General features: G+C 37.5%; 3 protein-coding genes across 4 annotated transcripts in view; 2 read left to right on the top strand and 1 right to left on the bottom strand.

The window, feature by feature from the left end:
- Window positions 1-395: 395 nt before the first annotated feature.
- LOC311082178 (achaete-scute homolog 5-like) lies at window positions 396-776 on the bottom strand (the record flags this gene model as incomplete). Its single annotated transcript, XM_084112917.1, has 1 exon — window positions 396-776. The coding sequence occupies one exon, from the start codon at window positions 774-776 to the stop codon at window positions 396-398; it is 381 nt and encodes a 126-aa protein (XP_083969043.1).
- Window positions 777-4,293: 3,517 nt separating this feature from the next.
- On the top strand, window positions 4,294-4,950 carry LOC311082177 (extracellular superoxide dismutase [Cu-Zn]-like; the record flags this gene model as incomplete). The annotated part of the gene is made up of 1 exon (XM_084112916.1): window positions 4,294-4,950. One exon carries the CDS (start codon window positions 4,294-4,296, stop codon window positions 4,948-4,950), a length of 657 nt encoding a protein of 218 aa, XP_083969042.1.
- Window positions 4,951-15,583: 10,633 nt separating this feature from the next.
- Window positions 15,584-22,492, top strand: part of large1 (LARGE xylosyl- and glucuronyltransferase 1) — a 47,194-nt gene continuing 40,285 nt past the window's right edge. The window contains exons 1-3 of one of the 2 annotated variants that reach the window (XM_084111473.1): window positions 15,632-15,937; window positions 16,045-16,083; window positions 18,810-18,989. In XM_084111473.1, coding sequence (XP_083967599.1) covers window positions 18,884-18,989 — 106 coding nt within the window. In that variant the 5' untranslated portion in view covers window positions 15,632-15,937; window positions 16,045-16,083; window positions 18,810-18,883. Of the gene's footprint in view, window positions 16,084-18,809; window positions 18,990-22,492 lie in introns of both variants that reach the window. The other variant, XM_084111472.1, reaches the window with a different exon arrangement.

The raw sequence follows: 22,492 nt of genomic DNA, 5'->3' as shown, positions 1-22,492 counted from the left end.
ACTTAAAATGAGATTAGAGGCATAGTTTTATGAATGTCTTTTTTCATTTAAGGGCTCATTCAACGTTTTGTATTGGTTTGTTCCTTGATTAATTGTTGTTAAGTCAAAACAACATTCACATACATTTTAAGCATACCTGTACATGCTCCTGAAAAGAAACCATGAACATTTTCAGAATCATAACCAGTATGCAAACAAACACCTCTAAGACATTGGTTAAAGAGTGTATCATCTGGAAAGCAGTACATTTGTTCAAGCTTCATCACATCAGTGTTTTAAAAGTAACGAAACAATAAAGAATTTAATGGCAAGCATACAGTGTCCCAGATCAATGCTGCCGCTCACACTAGTCCTTGAGTTCCTCTGCCCTTCTCTGAAGACAGTCCTGACATTCTCTAAGGTAGACTGAGCTCCAGAAGCTCCTGCAGGTGTTTAATGTAGCTTATGGCCGCCCGCAGTGTCTCTACCTTGCTGAGTCTCTTATCCTCAAATTCCTGTGGTAAATGTTCACGGAGTCTGGCATATCCCTCATTGACACAGCGGACTCTCTGCCGCTCTCTCTCGTTACGTCTGTGGATGAATGCAGGTTCCAAGGAGAGGTCATGCACACTGAAGTTCCCATGGTAGGACAGGTAGGAAAGGCATCCGATGTACCGTTGACCGTTGACTTGCTCTTGGTCATTCTGGGGATTTTTCAGTGCATCTTTGAAGGGGAAATACTGGTGGTTCAAAGACGATCCAAACATCAAGGGATGAGCATATGACACTCGGTCCATTACGCCATGATCAGATCCCATTTCTCTGGAAAAAAAAAGGCATGAAAACATCACATTTCCTCCAATTTATGAAAAGATTTGAATTAGGACAAATAAACTGAGTCACCTTTGCACTGATGTGATATGTCTTTTCGCTTGACATAAAACATGGATGTCAATGCTGAAGATTATTCTTGGGTTCAGTCAGCATATTATCATCATCATCTTCTTTCTGCGAGTAAAAACTTCTTCCTTCCTTTCTCTTATGAGGGCTGGTAAATGAAGTGATGTAACTTAAGGAGGACGTCCTCTGTTCCTACGAGCCAATCGTCTTCTGTAGAGGGTTTTGAAAGAATAGGGGCAGACCGTGCATTGTGCAGTTGGAACAGAGGGACAGTTGAAACACGTTAAATAATTTGCAAGTGCATCACACCTGACCCATGATTTTTGCTCCAAACTTGCATAGTTGTGTCCTCTTCAATTGGGAAAAATTTAAAGGACGTACGGTTCTCTAATCTGTAGATTTTTGGGTGTAAGTTTTTCACTTAACCACCTTCCTTTAACACTGAATAGCTTTTTGTCCTTTTATGATCGTAAAACTTTGATATTTGTGATCTTTAGTCAGTCCTCTAAAAATTGCACATATTTCATAACCAGTGTTGGGGTGTGACGCATTACAAGTAACGAGAGTTACGTAATCAAATTATTTTTTGCAAGAAACTAGTAAAGTATAACCCAATACTTTTTCAAATAAGTTACTTTGTTTTACCAAAAACTGTATTGACCGACATGTCCCCATGTTGAGAGAAATCGGGAGAAATTCGTTCACTGTTCCTTGCTGGTGGAATGATCTTCCCAACCCCATCCTGGAAGCCAAATTTGTCCTATTTTAAAAAAACAGTGAGAACTTAACTGCATCCTGCTAAAAAATCTTCTATGCTTTTACTATTCCTTTGTCTATGCTCTCATTATTCCTTAATCCCTCCCTGTTCTAGCTTATATTATCTTAAACGATGACTGAAATTTTGAATTGCTGGCACTTCTCGTGTTTATTGCTTTCTTAAAGGCCCACTGAAGTGCCTTGGAACACGTAGCTTTGTATGATGCGGTGACGTAATTTCCACTGAAACAGAAAGCTATGGCGGTATATATAGAATGGCTCCTCCCCATTTTCAAATAGCAATAGCATTTAGTTTACCTCACAGACTTTCATTTTGAGAAGCTGAATACGCGGTGATGTTACGAATGAACATTTTGAATGCTTATATCTCCTAAATGCGAATTTCGTCATTGTTTTGGAACACCCGCTTATTCATAATCTTAAGACTAACATATTCATACTAATAGCTAAAAAAAACTTACATTTTGATTTCAGGGGGCCTTTAAGATAAAATCGCTTGTTGTATTTCTCAACTGTAAGTCGCTTTGGATAAAATAATAAATTAATAAATGTAATTGTGTGCGCTGTGTAAACATTTGCTCAACTCACTTGCACAAAAACAGACTCAGTATTCCTCAAAGTGAATAAAAACAGTCAAATGCAAACTCTGAATATTACGCAAACCTGCAATAATTAAATATGTTAAATAACACAAATATACTTTATGTGTTTAATCTCACTTTATTAACCATTGTCTTTGCTGCTGACCTTCAATGCTCCAATTCAACCATAAGAATAAGCAAAAATGACTTTAGATAAAGATCTCATTTGAGTTTCTTTTGATTGTTTTTATAGCTTAAGATGGTGCTTCTCAATACTCAAATGCATGCTTCCTCGTTTCCTTGCTTCTACGTCCTCAAGCGAGTGACCCGTCAGCCATCTTGAAGGACATCTCAATTCTCTAACTGCACCACGAGGAGGCGAGGAATGAAGAGCGAGGAAGCTTCCTGAGGAATCTCGATGCACAGGGATCCTTCCCTCACATACTAAGATGGTGGAGCTGAGACACGAGGAAAAGAAGCGAGGGAAGAAAATGAGGATGCACAAATAAGAAATGAGAAGCACCCAGAGTGTTGGGATGTGTCCGAAATCGCATACTCTCTTGAGCAGGTACTTATTTTGAATAAGTAATTACTTCACGACCACTAAAAAACGTTCTATATAGTGTGAATGTAATCTGTATGCACGACATTCGGCATGTTGTCATTATCAAGTGACCAAACAGCGACGTCGCTTCACTGCCATTTATAAATCCTCTACCGTGGCCTGGGATGTAAGGTGTCCATCGTATGCACACTTCAGAATCTCGCCAGAAGAGTAATCCGGGTACTTTTGCCTACTCTTTAATGAGAACTCTGAATTCGGACATACTTCTTTTGTCACATACTGTTTTTCACCTTCCATATAGAAGTATGCAATTTCGTATGCAGCCTTGCCTTGTGTCCCAATGTCCATTCTATTCATACTAAACAGTATGTGAGATTAGAATAAGTGTGTCCCAAAGCATATGTTGAAAAGAGTATGTCAAAAGTCCCCAGATGATCTATTTCGGTAGATTTTCGAAGTGTGGATCTGTGCACATTATAACAGCTAATATTGCCCACAATCCATTGTGCTTTGGAGGAGGATTCGATCAGAACTAATAAACACGAGTAAAAAGTGTTAAAAAACTACAAAACATGGCTGATATGCGCAACTGATAGTGAGAGGTTTAGATAAAGTTTTGAGTGACTAATAAACAGTCTAAACTGATAAAAAATATTATTTAATGTTATCTGTGTTATTTTCATCTGCAATAACAATGTGGACTTTTATAAAGATGCGTTTGTCTATTAACTTTTTACAATATGGTTACCATTTTAAATTTTCCTCTTATTGAATTTTTGTTAGCCTATTTGTTGTTGCATGTGTTGTAGTTCCATTTGTAATATGTTGTAGAGTTCATTAAGTTTCATAAAATAATTCATAATTTCATAAAATTTCATGTCAACATAACATGTTCTAGTTGTTTTGAACTTTACACATGCATTGAGTGAACTGATGAGTATTACTCATCATAGCCTATCTATGTGCTTTTGGGTCTGTTAAATATGCTGTGGAGTATGTTTGTGTGATGTGTTAATAAATCATGTGTTTTTAAGATTCAGGATCATTTTTGATAAATTAGGGATGGGTCACATTACCTGAAAAGAAATTTGTCTGGAGTGCATGATCTCAAAATGTTTATTGGTATATACCTTGCAAATAACACATATCAACTGTATTCAAAATGAAATATTAAAGTCGAACCTTAAAGTTAACAAAAGTAATAAAAAGAAATAAACATCTAGGTACTGTATCTAAATAACACGTTTAACAAAAAGTGTCCCACCTTACCTGCATTCAATCACACGGCCCAGATGTGGGCCGGATCTGGGCCGCCACTATGTTGCTGTCTGGGTTCTTATATGGTCTTCCGTTGCAAACTAATCTGGTTGTGCTATTTTACCTAATGCAACTTCCATTCTCAAAGCTTTGACCTTTTATCAAAAATATTACATTCTTAAACAAACGGCATGATTTCACTGAATCCACTCATTGTAGGCTTTAAAGATCAACATGGAGAAAATCATCCTAATATTCCCTCTGATATTGCTGGTGCTGCATATACAAGGAGGAGAGTTCTCCAAAAATCCAGTTTGTTTGCCTGCCGAAGCTCCACAGCCGGAAGTTGTGGAGTTCGACAACACAATCTATGCCACTTGTGAAGTAACTCCCAGCCCCAATTTGCCACGTAACCAGCCAAAGATCTTTGGGCAAATCCTCTTCAAGCAGCTCTTCCCCAATGGAGATTTAGAAGTGAAAATCAACCTCCGTGGTTTGCCTGCCATCGATCATCAAGAGCGTGCCATGCACATCCATCAGTATGGAGACCTCAGTCAAGGCAGCATCACTGTTGGTCCTCATTATAATCCAAACGGCATTGACCACCCTCATCATCCTGGAGACCTGGGCAACTTTGCTTCCGAGCGAGGAGTTATGAGGCAGTTCCTGACGCTTCCAGACGCCAAGCTCTTTGGGCCTTATTCTATTCTGGGACGTGCGGTGGTGGTTCATGAGGAGGAGGATGATCTGGGAATGGGTTCAGATGAGGAGAGTAAACTCAGTGGGAATGCTGGACAGATAATTGCTTTTGGTGTGATTGGTATTACTACTCCAAGTCTGTGGCAGAAGACTGAAGCGCTCCCCAAGAAAAGATGTGGAGGAAGGAACTGAGAGTCAAAGATGAGGGAGTCGGATATGGTGGAAGGGCAGATTCAAATAGGATAATCATGATTTTCCTTGTGTATTCTTTGTATGTGCTACATTAAATTATATTTCATAACCTGAACATTCCCATGTTTTTTTTTTCTTGGTCTTTTCAGAGGCTTTTTGGCCATAGCTTCCAATAGTAAATGCACTCTTAAAAATAAATGTAGGGTGAATGCAGGTAAAGTGGGCAGTTTAGTTTGATTTACTGTGCTCAATGGGTTAATGCTTTAAGAGAGTGACAATGGCCTTTAATTAAAGATACACTATTTCTTTAAATGATAAAATGGTTTTGGTTGATGCAATATGACACTGGAGGGTGTGGCTACATCTCAAGGGAGGACACCCTTATTGTTGAAGGTAGACATAACCTCTGACATAAGATTTTATTTTCTAAATTATAAGGTTTCTTGCTAAATGTCAACAAATGGGTATATTATTCTGACAGTTTGTTACTACAGTTAACAGGGAATCAAAATGCAAAAAAAAAAAAAGATTTTAAAATGTGTTGGTTTTCTTGTAAGGTGTTTAAAGCTACAATATGTAAGATTTTTGTAATAAAATAACCAAAATCACTTGCAACGTGTGATATATTTCCTGCAGTTGTGTACTTCCAGTATCCCAAAAGTTCCCAAAGATTTTTAATTTCAGAGAAATTCCAATTTTAAATAATGGCTCGTCCATGTTCACTTGTCGCCTGTCAATGACGTAATATCCGCGTTATCCCTGGTTTCCGCTCGTACTGCCATAGCGACAACTGCGTTACGTCTAGCGGCACGCTCATGGAGTTGTTTCGTTCAAACATTATGGACCATGACAAGCAGACTTTGGGACAAAAGGAGAACTAAAACGAGGATCAATATCGGCGTGGTGTTTTCGAGATGCCGAGAGCTCCACGTCCGTGACAAACTTCGACTTGACAGAGATGTTTTGCACGTACTTTATTAGACAGGTGAGCAAATGTACATAAAACTAATCAATGTTATATAGCTCAACATGATGAAATGTTAGAATATGATCAGTATGTTATTCTAATGTTCATCTAGCTTACTGCTAGTCTCATACAGACAAACAAACACATAGAATAACATTATAACTTTCAACACACTCAAATGCAGTTTAGTGTGATAGTGTAGACCAAGTGAAACAGCGCTGCGTTACCTCACAAGTTTAATTCGCCAAATAAACTGACTTGTTAACCCTTTTCCACCAAGGCAGTGCTGGTGCTGGTTCGGAGCTAGAGCCTAGTTTCAAATCGGTTCTTTGTTTTTCGACACCCAAAGCACCAGCTCTGAACCAGGAAAAGTGGTTCTTAAGTAGCACCAAAACATTGCTGGTCTAGAAGTAAGAACCACTTGCGTCAGGGGCTGGGGGCGGGGTTACCGTGACCAACAAGACGAACAGAAACTTGTGACCGCCATTTTTCAAATAGCACCTAATCGAGCTAATAGCAGCTTGATTGTAATCTCCGTCTATGCAAGTTACGGCGAGCTGCACAAACACGTTGGATTCGCCGTGTTTGGATGCCGATGTAGGTTCGCAAAGCCATGAGCATCAATAGTAACGCAACGACCTCCATTGTTGATGGAAGGCTTGTTCTACCCCTTTTCCACCAACAAGAACCGGGTGCTGGTTCAGAGCCAGAGCCAAAGCTGGTTCAGAGTTGGTTCGACTGACGAGCTTACTAAGAACCGGTTTGCCTTTCCACCGGCTAGAGAGCCACAACAGAGCCAGATCTTACGTCACTGTATACGTCTCATGTTGCCCAGCAACCGCTAGTGCGGTAGCGCCCAAACACAAACACGCCAGGCTTGTTCGAGATGCATCGGCTTCTCGCAGATCGATCGCCGCATGACATCAAAGCACTGCGATAGCGATCTAAAAGCACAAGGAGTCGTATGCTCTCCAAACACTCCCGCAGCTCCGATCGGTCCTCGCCGCTCCGATGCATCTCGAACAAGCCATCAACAATAACGGACGTTGCAATACTATGGATGCTCATGGGTTTGCAAAAATACATCAGAATCCAACGCGTTCGTGCAGCTCGCCGTAACTTACATAGACGGATATTATAATCGAGCTGCTATTAGCTCGACTAGCTGCTATTTAAAAATGGCGGTCACAAGTTTCTATTCGTCTTGTTGGTCACGGTAACCCCGCCCCCAGCCCCTGGTGGTGGTTGAGGATATTCCCCCTTCCATGTAAAGCGCTATATAAATGTAACGAATTATTATTATTATTATTAAAATGTAGATGCAGAATATAACACTTTAAAATATGGACACAATTTAAGTTCATTTACAGTGTTTAGAGAAAACAGACAGAAAAAAGGTTGGTAACACTTTATAATAACATACAGTTGTAAGTAATTTCTAAGTGGTTAGTTAATGATGAATTAATCATTTACATAAATTAAACATTCATAAATGATTAGTTAATGATGAATTAATCATTTACATAAATCTAACATTTTATGTATGTTTTGTAAATTCCGTTACAAGTCATTTACAAGTGATTAGTAAATGATTAACTAATTATTTACGAAACATGACTATGCGTTCATAAATGATTAATAAGTGATATGTTCATTATTGTATGTATGTTTTGTATATTCAGTTGTAAGTCATTTAACTAATCATTACAAAACATGAATATGCGGTTCATAAATGTTTAATAAATTATGTTCTTTTTTTTTTTTGTATGTATGTAGCAATTAGAGGGTGCAGAAAGTGCTGTAAATGCCTTATATACACGTACAGATAATTTGTAACAGGTAGGCTAAGTAACAGAGTTCAACACAATGATGTGTAAACGCATAAATAAATTATTTACAACACTTTCTGCATCCCCTAATCTAAAGTGTAAACTATTCATCACTTGTAAATGTGTTACACATCATTCGTAGATTACCACTTCAAGAATCAATAAGGCATAAGATCAACGAATCGTATCTACGAATGATGTGAATGATCGTATCTACTTTAGATTAGGGGATGCAGAAAGTGTTGTAAATGATTTATTCATGTGTTTACACATCTATAACAGGTGTTGAACACTGTCGTGTGTACTGCAGTGTAAGTGCTGACTGGTGAGGGTATAGACAGCTGTCTTCTCTGAAACACATGGAGTCTTTAAACACTGTGCACCTGATGTGAGCAAAACATACCAACATTTTTAAAAATGAAATAAACATTTATGAAACGCATAGTCATGTTTTGTAAATGATGAGTTAATCATTAACTAATCAAATGTATATGACATAACTGAATCTACAAAACATACATAAAATAATGAACATATCACTTATTAATCATTTATGAATACATAGTCATGTTTCGTAAATGATTAGTTAATCATTTACTAATCACTTGTAAATGACTTGTAACGGAATTTACAAAACATACATAAAAAGTTAGTATATCACTTGCTAATCATTTATGAATGTTTTGTAAATAATTAGTTCATCAATAACTAACCACTTATAAATGACTTACAACTGAACGTTATTATAAAGTGTTACCTAACTTTTAAATGCCTTATTATGCATTAATATGGGGAGAGTCTCCACATGAAAGACCCGTGACTGCAGATCAACGTGCTACTGCATTTCTCTCCAAAACGGTAAGAAATTAAATGAAATGTGGAGGACAAGATGATTGACAAGCCAGTTTACTGTGACAGGATTAGGGTTGCCAACTTTGTCACTATGAGATGAGGGACAAAAGGTGGCCTGGTTTTGTGTGAATATACAGTTTATGGTTTTAAGCCATTTGTCATAATGTTATGGATAACTTAATAAAATATGAATACATAACTCTCATGCCTTTGGCAACGTACAGTAGGTTTAATAATAGTTTGTTAATTTACAGCAGCGTTAACAGTCCTTTAATTGAACCATTACCTATTACATTTACTTTTTGTCTAAGACAAAACACTAGTGACTAGAGGTTAGAAAAAGTTATCCCCTTCATGATAATCTTGCATGTGACAAACTAAGAATAACATAGCTTCTGTATGCTGTAGTTTTGCAGAGGAATCAAATAGCAGAATCAGAACGTGCAACCTCTGTGCACACAAACAATGGTGGGGAATAAATACTTCACATTCTTATTCACTCAAACTATATATTGGAAAACTAAGTTGGAAAACAAAACTTGACAAAATAAATCATTTAAATGCAAAAGAAGAAAAGAGAAGCATGCCTCTGCTCACCAAGTCTACTTTTTCCATGGATATTTTTGACTGCTCTTCAAGCGATTCAAGCAGTCTTCTGTCCTTTTGTGCAGCCAGAGAAAAGTCCTTAATTGACAGGTCACAGTTCACAGATATTTGAGGTTCATTTTTGATAAGCTCTGTGCTGCATCTGTTTCTTGAGTCTGACCATTTAATGGTCATCAGAGAGAAAATTCTCTCTACAAAGGCATTTGAGCCTGGCACACTGAGGACAAATGAGACAATCCTGAACATGTTGATCAAGTTGGCTTTCCCTAAATTTTGGAAAACTGCGACCCACTTCTCACTGGTGGATTTTGTGGGATCCTGTGTGGCTTTCTTTATTTCTTTCTTGCTAGCACAAAACTCTTCATAGAGTTGGTCCATACTCACTGTCTCTGTCATTTTGAGGGTAACCACCACCTGCTCCAGGTTAGTGAAGGAGAGCTCCTCATGTAAGCCGATTGGTTTCAGTTTCATCATCACATTTTCTGATGAGAAATCAAACCATTTGTCAATGTATGCAATGACAGAGTCATAAAACTTCAGAAAGTAATTTTTCTGCTTTGATCTCTGTGCTGACACTTGTTTGTCCATCAGCTGCTTGGTCTGGTATCCAAAAAAGCAGTCTTCTTTCCGCTGAAGCATCTTCAATTTGAATTTTCCCACCTCCTCGTAAACATCTGTGATGCAGAGCTATGTTTCCTCCAGCTTTTTAACGAGTGTGTCAAAAACACACCCCACGTTGTGGAAAAAGCACAGATAAATCTCAGCAGCTGCAGTTTTTTCTTCGTCCTCAAAAATCCTCCTCAGTGCCACAGGACAGGTCTCCCCAAGGGACCTGAAGTATGAGGTGAGAGCTGGCCAGCTCTGCAGGAGACGATCAACAGCTGGATGAAGAGACATCCATCACGTGCAAACATGACAGAGAATTTCATGCCACTCAATGTCAACAAAATCAAAAAATGCATGCAGTTCCTCTCTTCTGGAAGCAGATACTGAGAAGTGGCTGTAGATCTTTAAAACCAGTGACTCAATATCCACAGAGAGCTGATCACAGGCGTGATTGCAGGTGTTATGAGCTATGTGAGCCGGGCAATTAGCTTTCAAAATGCGACTGTTGGCACTGCTCAATAACTGGTAAACGGAGTGGTGTTTTCCGAAGTTAACATTGGCATTATCTGCCTCATAGGCTGTGATGTGTTTTATATCCAGTTCATACATTTTCAGGCAGTTCATCAGAGCTCGATGAATACCATTTGCAGTTTCATCATTATCTTCGTAAAAGTCAAGTAACTGTCACCGCACTCCATCAGACACAGAAAAATATCTCACGCACATTGGAAACATTTTTCTGTTTCCCTTGTTTGATGCATCGGTGGCAACCAAGTAAAACACAGGCTCACCTTCAGACGGAGATAGAACATTCAGGATATCCCGCACAGTCTTTGGTCCTAAAACATTCATTGTGATCATCTCCACTTTCGTTCTCCCCATGCGCATCTTCTTCACAACATTTGAGTCATGAAACAAAGCACCGTGTGTGATACACGAACGAGGCCGCTATTTTGTCAGTTTCCACAGTATTTACCCCGAAGAATCCAACGATATTGCTTGCACCTTTAGCTAGTGTGGCCTTCTTGTGCATTTCTACCAGAAAGACTCGGGAGATAAAATGATGTAACAAAGCATACATTTATTGACAGCCCAGCAAGCATTATAAAGTTCTTTGGCGTAGGCCCCGTCCATAGTTCGTAATCTGAGGGTAGCGGATCTGCATCTCCTGCCTGAAGACGAAGGCAGGGGCGCAGCCGACCCCCCTGGAAGGTATGGACAGGACCATCCTGGTGGTGGTGGGGAGGGTGGAGGTTGTCGCGTCGGCATCTGCGAACTCAAACGTGTAAGTACCGATCTTTTATACAGAAAGTATAAAGATGTGATTGGATAGAGATGAAGGTAATAAGTGACGTAGTAATTAAGTCTTCCTGGCAGAACTTAAGCTAAAGCTTTCATTTCTGTGGAAGCATGTTTAGTCAAGTCATTCTCACCTCCATGGGCAACTGAAAATTCCCTGCGACATAAAGTACAAAAGGCTTTTGTTGAGTCACCGCTGACGGGCTTAATCCACATATTTTTTACTTCCCAATTTTTATTGTAGCTGCACAGTCTTTTCTTTTTTGCAGGTTTATAAATATTTGCAGTTTAATCCACATGCCAAATCAACTGAACAGCGTTCTTTTTGTTTGTTTGTGTGTGTGTGTGTGTGTGTGTGTGTGGAGGAATTGGCGCATTTATTAACGTATACTGATGAGGGGTGGGGGGCTGTGATTGGATGATGACAGGTGTCGGTGATCATTCTCAAGTGTCGTGATCAGCACTGCTGCTGTTGCTGTTGTATCAGTCAGTGGTTAGATCAGCGTAGTAGTCAAAAAACGGGACAAGGGAGGTCCCGTACGGGACAAATAAATTAGGCCCAAAATACGGGACGTCCCGCGGACTCCCGGTTAATTCGGGACAGTTAGCACCCTATACAGGATGCGTGTCAGGATGTGACAGGAGCAGAGACGTAATTGTGATATACTATGTCCCAAAGCTTGTCTACTCTTTTTGCTACACACTCAAAAGTATGTACTTTTTCTTCACAAAAAGAGTGCATACTTTTAGGGCATAGTATAAGTAGGCGAATTGGGACACAATTTCTTCTTCTGTGATTCAGAATGTCAAAGGTTTGTTTGAGCTGCGCCCTCTACTGTACAACCATGAATTTGCATTTCCTTCAGCCTGAGGCTTATTCATTTCACTTTGATGTGAAAAGGCCTTTACATTTGCCAAAAACAGAACTTTTTTGTTGTTGTTATTGTTGTTAAAAAACAACCAAGCAAGCCCAGCCCAGCCCAGGTGAGAAAAAGTAAGCAAAAGTAACACATTTCTTTACATAAAAAGTAACAAAATACGCAATTAGTTACTTTTAAAGGAAGTAACGCAATATTGTACCACATTATTTTAACTCTTTCCCTGCCATTGACGGAAATTTCCATAATTTGTGAGAAAACGCTTTCCTGCCATTGACAGAAATTTCCAGTAGAATCTGTCTGCAGTCTGCAAGACTACAGCAAGACTAAAGCTGCGTCCGAAATCGCATACTTCCCTACTATACAGTAGACGAAAAACAGTATGTGACAAAAGCAGTATGTCCAAATTCACAGTACTTATAAAAAAAATAGGCAAAAAAGTACCTGAATAACCTTCTACTTCCAGCCAGAATCTGGTGTGCATATGATACTATATAAAACATACTTTTTTAGCAGCCCTGAAGTATTACTCAAATTCAAAATAAGTACCTACTCAAGAGAGTATGCGATTTCAGACGCAGCCTAAGAGTTACGTCAACTGCAAAAAGTTACTTCAAGTTATGCTCATCTCTTGCAGTCCGCAGACTGACCCATCCCAGGATTTCCAGCTTTCCGTGTTATCACTGTTGGTAGGGGGCACTATGACACATCTTCTGAAAGAGTAGGCCTATTGAATCTCCTGATCAAAACACAGGCAAAGAAGAAGCAGAAACAAACATTTGCATAGGTGAAATAACACGATCATCAACATTAAACTGCATATCAATCAAAACTGCCTAATGTTACTGAATAAAATGTAGACCCAAGAAGGGTTAATGGCTATTTGAAGCTTTGGGGGTGTTGATGGACTCGATCTACTCCATCTATGTTTTGATTCTGAATCCCCACGTAGTCTTTGACAAAAATGCGATTTCCTCACGTTTTTGCTCAAAATGTTGCTTTTTTAATGAAACTTACCCACATTCAAGTGCTGATAAAAAGGGAATGCATGAAGCTAGAAAAAACTTTTTTTTTTTTTTTCAAAGTACAATTTTAACATAACAGATGCAATTTTTTACATCAAAGCAAATTTGTCCAGGTCTAAAAATATTTATGATCCATATTGGTGATTTAGCAATGTTGAAAACCATGCAAATAATTTTACTAAATATTTGCCTGAATTGGTAATTTGAGTTTATTTGATAGGAACAATGTACAACTAGACCAAATTCTTCTCTGATAAGAACCAGAAGATGCTTTTCACCAGATTATAATCATATAAATCTTTCCACCTGTAGTCCCTTATGGCCTAACCAGAAAACCATGCCAATAACCTTTTGTTTATTATGTTTCAATATGTTTATTCGTTTCAGTGACATTCATTCTAATTCAGATTTTATTTAATATTACTTAACAAACTCTCTGTTTAGTCTGTTTTGGGGAAGGTTACAACTTTGGTTTTCATCATAGTTTCAGAAATGCAAACAATTAAAGATATAGAAATTACAACTTCATTTGGTTTTATGTTAAGTTAGCTTTAAGAAAAGAAATATGACTATTTGTAAAAGTAAATTTTATTATTACATTTGTTTTTAAAAGAGGTAAACTATCTTTCAAATTTCACATTTTGAATCATATTAATTTATGTAGTAAGTTTAGTTTAGACCTGGTGCAACTTAACCACTGACTCGGATCAACTTACCCTTAACCTGGGGTAAATTGAGCCACATGAACACTTTTTTATAAGAAGCCACATTTTTAGAATCCTTTGCCATATATTTATTCTGTTCATTTAAAATGATAGCAAACATCTTGAAATTTCTTTCATTGTACTTCTGCCCAATTTTCTCTTATCTTGAGGACCACATAAGTAAAAAATGGCTCATCTTACCCTACTCTCCCCTACCTGCTGTAGAATCTCAGTTGACTCAAGGCTCAACATCTGACGCCACAAGTGAGTTTCAAGAGTAAGTTAATTAATGAGAATGTGAATGAGCGAGTAATTACTCCCTTACTGATTGAGTGAATGTTCTTTGTTTTTACAATTGTATAACAGTATTTTAATTGTTACATTTTTTGTCATTTAAAACTGTCATTCAATGTTTTAGAGATTAGCTATTCTAATTGTGAACTCATTCTAATTTGTTAAAAAAAAATATATAATTCCTATAGGACGTTTGTCAGTCCTTCGCCAAACTTTGCACACATCAGCTCTAGACCATGCTGACAAGTTATCAAAAGAAATTTGATCTATTAAACAGTTTAGGAGATACAATTTTTACATGTGACTGGTATGACCCATTATGACTGTTATATCTATATCTTGTCTACACAAAGCCTAAACTTCTCAAAACACCATACATATGCAAAACAAGTAATTTTGAGCAAACTTGCTTAGTTTCATGAATTTATGATGCTATCAGGAGGCTAACAGCAAATTCTAAACAATTTGCCATTTCAACAGAAAGATGAAGGCTGTGATATTAATATTGTCCACTAGAGAGAAACACAGGATAAGGAATAATCGGTTTCCATCCCTCTGAACGGAAATAAATGCATTGATGTTGTTAAGTTAAAGTAGTATAAAAGTATAATATTGAGAGTTCCTTGCTTTGCCTTTCCTTATATAGAAATCTTGTGAAATGCTTCTAGATCATTAAATGTTTAACTTTTTAACTTTTTAGACACACTTAAACACACTTTTCAAGTTGCCAGACATGATTAAATATATGTCCATTTAAAATGAAGAGACAATTTTATATGTCTTTTTCACAACAATATATTGTACAATTTCTATAAAGACATGTATTGTTGTGGAATGAATAATAAAACAAACTCTTATGTAATAAAATAAGGTTTTGAGCTGCAACCGATGTCTTCACATCCCTCTAAAATTGTTCTGACAGTCTATGACATGTACTTCTAAATTTAAATGTTAAATATGAGTCATCATATACACCATATATTATGATCCCTAACTTTCAGTGCAGATTCAAGATGGACTTTGCTATAAAAACCACATCACTAAAACTAAAACTATATATATATATATATATATATATATATATATATATATATATATATATATAAATTGTAGCCTATTTGCACACTGCAGTTATATTTTCCTTCTGTTTTTTTTTTTGTTTTTTTAGTAAGCATTGTTCGTTTCTTTATAAAGGAGTCTTTACAAATGACAAAATTAGTAATTGTACAAATGACTTGTACAAAAGTTTTCCAATTATATTTACAATGTTTGCAAAATAACAACGAATTAATTATCTGTGTACATATTATGGAATTTTGTTATAGACAAGAGCCCAGTATCTAACAAGAACATGAATTTGGCCTGAATTTGTAATATTTTCAGGAAGGGCGGCTACATCAAAGACAAAACTGCAAAGGGGAACTACAAACTTCAAAGCTATCAAAAGAAACAGTTTAGCTCATGCTAGCTACATTTTTTTAATGCTTTCTTGTACAGTACTGTGAAGCTTTAGAAAGCAAAGCAGAATCAAATCCATTCCCGGGTTTTAGTGAAAACACAGCCGCCTGGACTGGATTCTGGATTGTGGATTGAGGCAGTGATTGGAGGATATGTTGGGAATGAGAACTGAAGGAGGATGGGAAACAAACAGGGAGTGTTGTGTAGAGAGGCCGCAGTGTTCACATTATACGCAATGATATCAGATAATTGATCGAATAAACGGCGCGTTTTGCGGAATGTGATGTATAACTCGCGTGCAGGGAAGCAGAAGACGATATTTCCAGCATATCTTTTCTAAAAACCCCACCGCATTCATCAAATCCAGCATGCGGCATTTTCACGCGCTAATCTTGGATCTGAAATGGATACAAATGCGATCTGAGACACTGACATATCTGTGATATTCCCTCACGGTGATTCTGACTGGGTTGGTGAAGACGATTGGCATTAAAGCCATCAGTTATTCATTCATGCACATATCATACGGATACTGAAGATCATTTTTTCGTCTGTTGTTTTATATTTTATTGTCAGTAAAGGACTAGTCCAGTCACAGTGATTTCAGCATCACAGGTGAGACGGCATGCATAACAGCCATACAATTTCCTACCATAATAAATGACCAATTACTAGTGTATTCAACTGTTTACATAATCAATGTTTATATGCCACTTTGGCCTTTGTGGAGTAATCCTCAATAAAGTCTCATAAAACACTCCCCATTCTCTCATTAGTTAATTTTATTCGCTCACTAACATTGTTCAACAAAGACGTAGCGTACGTGCGTCATTTCCCCTGAACCGTAAAGAACAAATGCCATTTCCATCACATCTCAAATCATCATTAATTATGCAAATTAACTGATATTTTAAATATTTTTGTAATAAAATGGCCGGCTTCTTTGCTACAGATAATGTCACTGCCATACCTGAGCGTGGGACATTTAAATGTGTGTGTTGAAACAAAAATATTAAAACAGTTTAAATACTGTTTTCAGAAAGAAACAACGATCTCTAAAGTCAATACATAAAAGTCATTTGATCAGAAGTAGCCCTTTTTTTAATGCGACCAGAAGCGTGTGGACGTGTGGATTCACGTGTACCAGATGTGGGCCAGATCTGGGCCGACACTATGTTGCTGTCTGGGAAAAGTTTAATAAAATTGGACAAAAGTAGAAATTCACCCAACAATTAGAATTACCCCATAATTTACTCACCCTCAACAAGCCATCCAACGAGTATGACTTTCTTCTTTCAGCCAAACACAATCGGAGTTAGGCTATATTAAAAAATATCCTGGCTCTTCCAAGCTCTATAATGTGAGTGAATGGTAGGCCTACCTTAGATTTAGATTTTTGAAGCCCAAAAAAAGAGCATCCAATCATCATAAAAGTAATGCATATGACTCATTCAAACAGTGTCAGAAGTTTTCAGAATATTTGTTTTCATCCGTTTATTACAGTGCTAATATTTACCACAGCTTTACAGCACTAACAGTGATAGTGTCTGTGGTATTTTGGGTGAAACTATCGTTACTTTAGTCATTTTTTAATCTCCAGACACTGGTTATCGTGGTGGTAATTCTTTAGATGGTTTTAAATCCAGTCACCTGCGCTATCCATGCTTATTTTCATTGCTTTATGATAGTTTAATTACCCACTGAAGTCTGAGGATGTCACTGTAAATGTTTTGTTTGGAGTGAAAGGCTCTTCAAAATGTCAGCTATGGCGCTTTATGGAGCCAGCCATGTCTTGGATTTTTAATAAAGTATTTCTAAGGAATTGCTTGATTGAATATATAAGATGCTTCTTCTAATTATATAGGCCTACAATTGTGCTATATTAAATTTGGAGTTAGAGAAACTTGGCAGGAAGATCTACGATATTTAACTCTTCCATGAATACACAAGGCACATAGATTTTTAAACTGAAATGCATGGCTGATTTTCCCTCTAGAGTGCATACTTTGGTCAAAAATAATACATATTTTTGTAATTCTTTATAACACTGTTGAATAAAGGTAAATAATTGTTAATGCTCTAGACCAAACAATAGGTGACAAAATTTAGGTTCCCTTTACATTATTTTGATTAAAAAGTATTGATAAAATAAGTTTGTTAAAAGCTGAGTATTGTCGTCATGAATGTAGTAATAAATAAACTACCATAGACACTAGTACTTTCCGTTGTTCATTAATGGTAAACATTGGAAGGAAGGATGCCATGAGTAACAGCATTGATCTGTATTTTTGTTCTTAAGTGGGGAATATGAAGATTTGAACATAGTCAGATTTACTCTCAGATGCTTTGCATGGCCACAGCTCAAATATTGTCTTTAGTGGTGCTGACATAGCAGCTGCTGAATCTGAGAAACCAACCTCATGATGAATGTTCCAGCCTGTTCTTTAGCACTGCAGTAAGAGATCTGAACATGCTCACTAGTTCATTAACTTGAGATGGTGCTGTGGTGTTAGTGGTGCAGATCTTGGCAGGTGACTGAAAGGTTTTAGGTTTGAATTTCATAAAAGGTAACCTGAGTGGCTTTTATCACAGTATGAGTCATTTTATATCACAGTAACTATTTGTTTTTTTCTGCATTAAAACTTGATTTGTTTATTAAATATGTAGTAATACATGCTGTTGGATAATACAATTAATAAATTACTTGACAAATTAAAAGTGCTTCATCTCATTTGATTATTTTCTCTTTTATTTGGAACCTGTGCCCTGTCCCAAATTACACACTTTATGTACACTTGGCTTGACAAACACTTGAGTTCAAAGGAAAAGATTCAACAGTCAAATTAAAGTGTTAGTTCACCCCCCAAAAAATAATTCTGTCATCCTTTACTCACCCTCATTTTGTTCCAAACCTTTATGAGTTTCTTTCTTCTGTTGAACACAAAAGAAGATATTTTGAAGAATGTCGGTAACCAAACAGTTTCTGGTCCCCATTGACTTCCATAGTATTTTTTTTTTTCCAAACTATGTAAGTCAATGGCTTCCGTCAACTGTCTGGATACAGACTTTCTTCAGAATATCTTTTGTGTTCAACAGAAGAAAGAAACTCATACAGGTCTGGAACATTTTGAGGGTGAGTAAATGATGACAGATTATTATTATTATTTAGCGAACTATCCCTTTAATATAATGCAGATAGTTCAAACTCTAAAATCTATTTGGGTTGCCAGTTGAAGTCATTTTGGTGTTTTACTGATTCTGGTAGATGAGCATTTTGTGATCATCAATAAATTTGTGCAATGGCTAACACTTTATTTTTATTTTGTATTTTTACTGAGCAGTGCCATGCACCCCCCATCCAAAAAGCTGATGCCCACATAGAGGTCTCTGAACAGACACCCTCTGGCTGCAGAGGATGCTGGGAATGTGTCGTGGGCGCAGGAAGTTTGTGGCTGCCTCCCTCGCCCTGATCTTTATCCCGGCCCTCACCTGGCTCTATCTGTCATCCGCAAACTTCACAGGTACGACAACACGCATCACAGAATTCATGAGCATGAAACACGGCGCTGAGAATTTCTATAGAAAAGTTGGTAACACTTTATAATAAGTATACAGTAATAAAGAAGGCTACTTACAAATTATTAACAAACTGTTAGTTTATTCATAGGTTATGTATTGTAGTCTTTACATTGTTAATATACTGTATTAATTGGCTATATACAGTTCTTCATTCATGTCACTGTAATTGACAATTCTTATTGTTTAATTAGGTCATAGTAAAGGAATTGATAAATGGTTATTAGGAGTAAATAGTTCTTACTTTAGGAAAATATTAGGTCATGGAAAATGGGAAAATATCATTAAGTGCTTTAAACCAACTTTTATTTGACATTAATTCCATTAATTTTCAGTGTTCCTTGTTTTTATATTAAACACACACACACACACACACACACACACACACACACACACACACACACACACACACACACACACACACACACGTTGGCATGTATAGTTTACAGTAACTCTCCATTGGCATAATGGAGGCATAATATATAACTGTATATCCCCTTATATTAACTCTACCCCAAACCTTCCCTATCACAGAAAGCTATTAATGGTTAATAAGTTGTTAACAAAGCATAAAAAAGCATTAACACTTTACATGTGAGCTAATTAAACAATAATAATTGTGTTACAGTGACAATGAATGAAGTCACTATTTGTATAAAGCCTAATAATATATTAACAACGTAGAGACTAGAATATATTAACTATGAAACAATTATAAACTAATAGTTTGCAAATGATTTTTAAGTAATTTATTACTGTATACTTATTATAAAGTGTTGCTGAAAAAAAATTATAAGTTGCACATAAATATTACAAGTATTATTTAAAATGTTTAAAGATTTTTCTGGTTAATTGAATTAACTTTTAATCAACAGTTTTTTACATTCAAAAAAATGCTTTTGAATGTAATATAAAAATAATACGAATGACATTTCAAACATCATTATCTGGTAAATCTTTAAAATTCTTTAAAAATCTCAAAAATTATGTTCACTTTTTCATAAAAGCATGAAAATTGCTACACATATACAGTTTGGGGCCCTGAACATTTTCAGAAATGGAGCCATCGCAAAAACGCCATTTTGCTTTCCGCCATAACTGAATTATGTATTTTGTATTATATCTCCTGAACCAAACATGATAACATGGAAAATGTGATGTCTACCCCTATGATTTGATGGTCATGGATTACAATGATACAATATACAACATGTTCAGGTGAATAGTTAATGGTGAATTCAGTGACGTTGTGAGAAGGATTACAATGAAATTGCAGTATCTGAGAATATCATCTGAAGCTGGGGCCACACTAAAAGATTTTTAAAATCTTATAATATTTTTTAAATGTGAGAGACTACAAACATGACGATAAAAAAATAATCGATTTATCCATTTTGTTCCTCTAGTGTGTGGAGTGCCGCGATGTGACCAGGAAAGCACATCACACACTAACAAATTCCATTCACAGACAACATAGTCCCACCTGTGAACAAGGGAAATCTCGCAAAATCTCTCGCATCAAACGTGACTTTACTGTAAACAAACATGGCGGATGACCGGCAAGAAGAAATGGTGTTTATAGTGTATGGATTGCTTTTTAAGCCAGGGACACACCAAGCCGGCAGTTGGGCTGTTTTTGATCATCGGCCGACTTAGTTTTTCTGGTGTGTTCCACACCCTTGGCTCTAGTCAACACAGTCGGCTTTCATCAGCGCTTGCTCTTTGGCATGGGTTGGGTGTGTCCGTTACCTTACAGAAAAAAAAAAGAAAAATGTTAGATGAAATCGTGGAGACTGTGTGAACATGAACTTTACATGTTACAGCATGAGCTGGAGGTGAGTCTTCCGTCAGCTCGCTTTCTGATTGGGTATTGTTTCGTTTCACGTGATAATCTCCAGAGCGTGCGCATGTTTGTCCTCAAGGTTCCCCTCACACAACAGGATTTCTGATTCGTTTCGAGATCGGGGGTGGTTCCGAAGTTCTTCTGAGCAGATTCGGTCACTCTTAACACACCTCACACCACAGGAAAATCTGATAAGATAATCCATAGAACCATCAAGATAATTGGGACATTGGCATGTCGGAAGGGGAGAAATTGGTCCAAAATCACCCCGAATATCTTGTAGTGTGTACCCAGCATAAGTAATGAGTTTGACAATGCCATGGAGTTCAGCAGTAAGGATGTTTCTGGTTGACGTGATTGAGGAAATGGGAAACCCCTTCGCAGAGGACAGCAACAACCTTCCAAAGCTGAACTCAAGAGAATTAGCAGACCAAGCTGTTGTGGAAGCTGTTCGGGTTGCAGAGAGGATGGGCCAAGAGCAGTACAAACTATTTGTTGCAGAGAGGATGCAGGGCACAAAACGCATCACTTCCCCTTTGAAGAGGAACAAGCTCCCTCTTTTTAAAACAGCTCCGATAAGAGGACAGTCCAAGACAAAACTCGCTGAAAACTGACTGTGTATTGTTTTCCAGACTATATTTTGCCTGTCAGACCAGTGATGGGAACCTAGAAAACTTCTTCAAAAATGAAAATGCAGGCCTACCCTCCATCACTCTCACTTCATGGTGGACTATGCTTGGGATACAAGGCTAATCTGTCTAGAAAACAGTATAAGCAGTGCCCCAGACAGTGCTTCATGAAACAGTGCCCCAGACAGTGAGGTCTAAATATTAGATGGGTCAGCAGTCATCAACATGCTGAAATTAGGCATAGCTAAAACCTTCAATGACTTTTCCAGCAAGATTTTCATACCTTTTATTAAAGAAAAACTTGAAAGGGTGAACAGAGTAGATGTTGTATGGGACTGCTATCAAATTAACAGCTTAAAGTCCCAGAAGCGGGGAAAGTGGATGGAAAACAGTTAACAAACCAACTGTAAAGGCTTCCTGAGAGTGGATAAAGACAAAACAAAACAGAGCTCTTTTACTTTCTGGCCAGGAAATGTGGAAATGTTGACTACCAAACAAGTTGTTTAGACATGCAGACCCAATCATCTCACCCACAAGAATCAGATCAGATTGTCCCTTGCACACATGAAGAGGCACATACAAGGATGCTACTCCATGCGGCGGATACTGCAAGAAAATAATTTAAAAAGATCACCCTGTGCACTGTGGACCAACTGTTGTGGTTCTAGCCATTGCATATGTGTCAGAACTGGATATTGAGGAGTTGTGGGTGGCATTTGGGACTGGCAAGAACTTCAGATCCATACCTGCCCATGAGATTGCCAAGTATCTGGGTCCTGACAAATTCAAGGCCCTTCCTGTGTTCCATGACATTCACTGGCTGTGCCACAGTCTCTGCATTTGCAACCAGGGGCAAGAAGGCAGTATGGGATACCTGGAATGCAGATGGCATGGCAACATAGGCCTTCATGGCTCTGTCAAAGGCTCCAAAAAGCATTCCAGAGGAGGTCATTTCCATTGTGGAGCTCTTCACAAT

The sequence above is a fragment of the Abramis brama genome, assembly GCF_963993115.1.
Source record: "Abramis brama genome assembly, chromosome: 4".
NCBI lineage: Eukaryota > Metazoa > Chordata > Actinopteri > Cypriniformes > Leuciscidae > Abramis > Abramis brama.
Note: the sequence above shows the minus strand (reverse complement) of the source record. Positions and strands in the feature narration are given on the sequence as shown.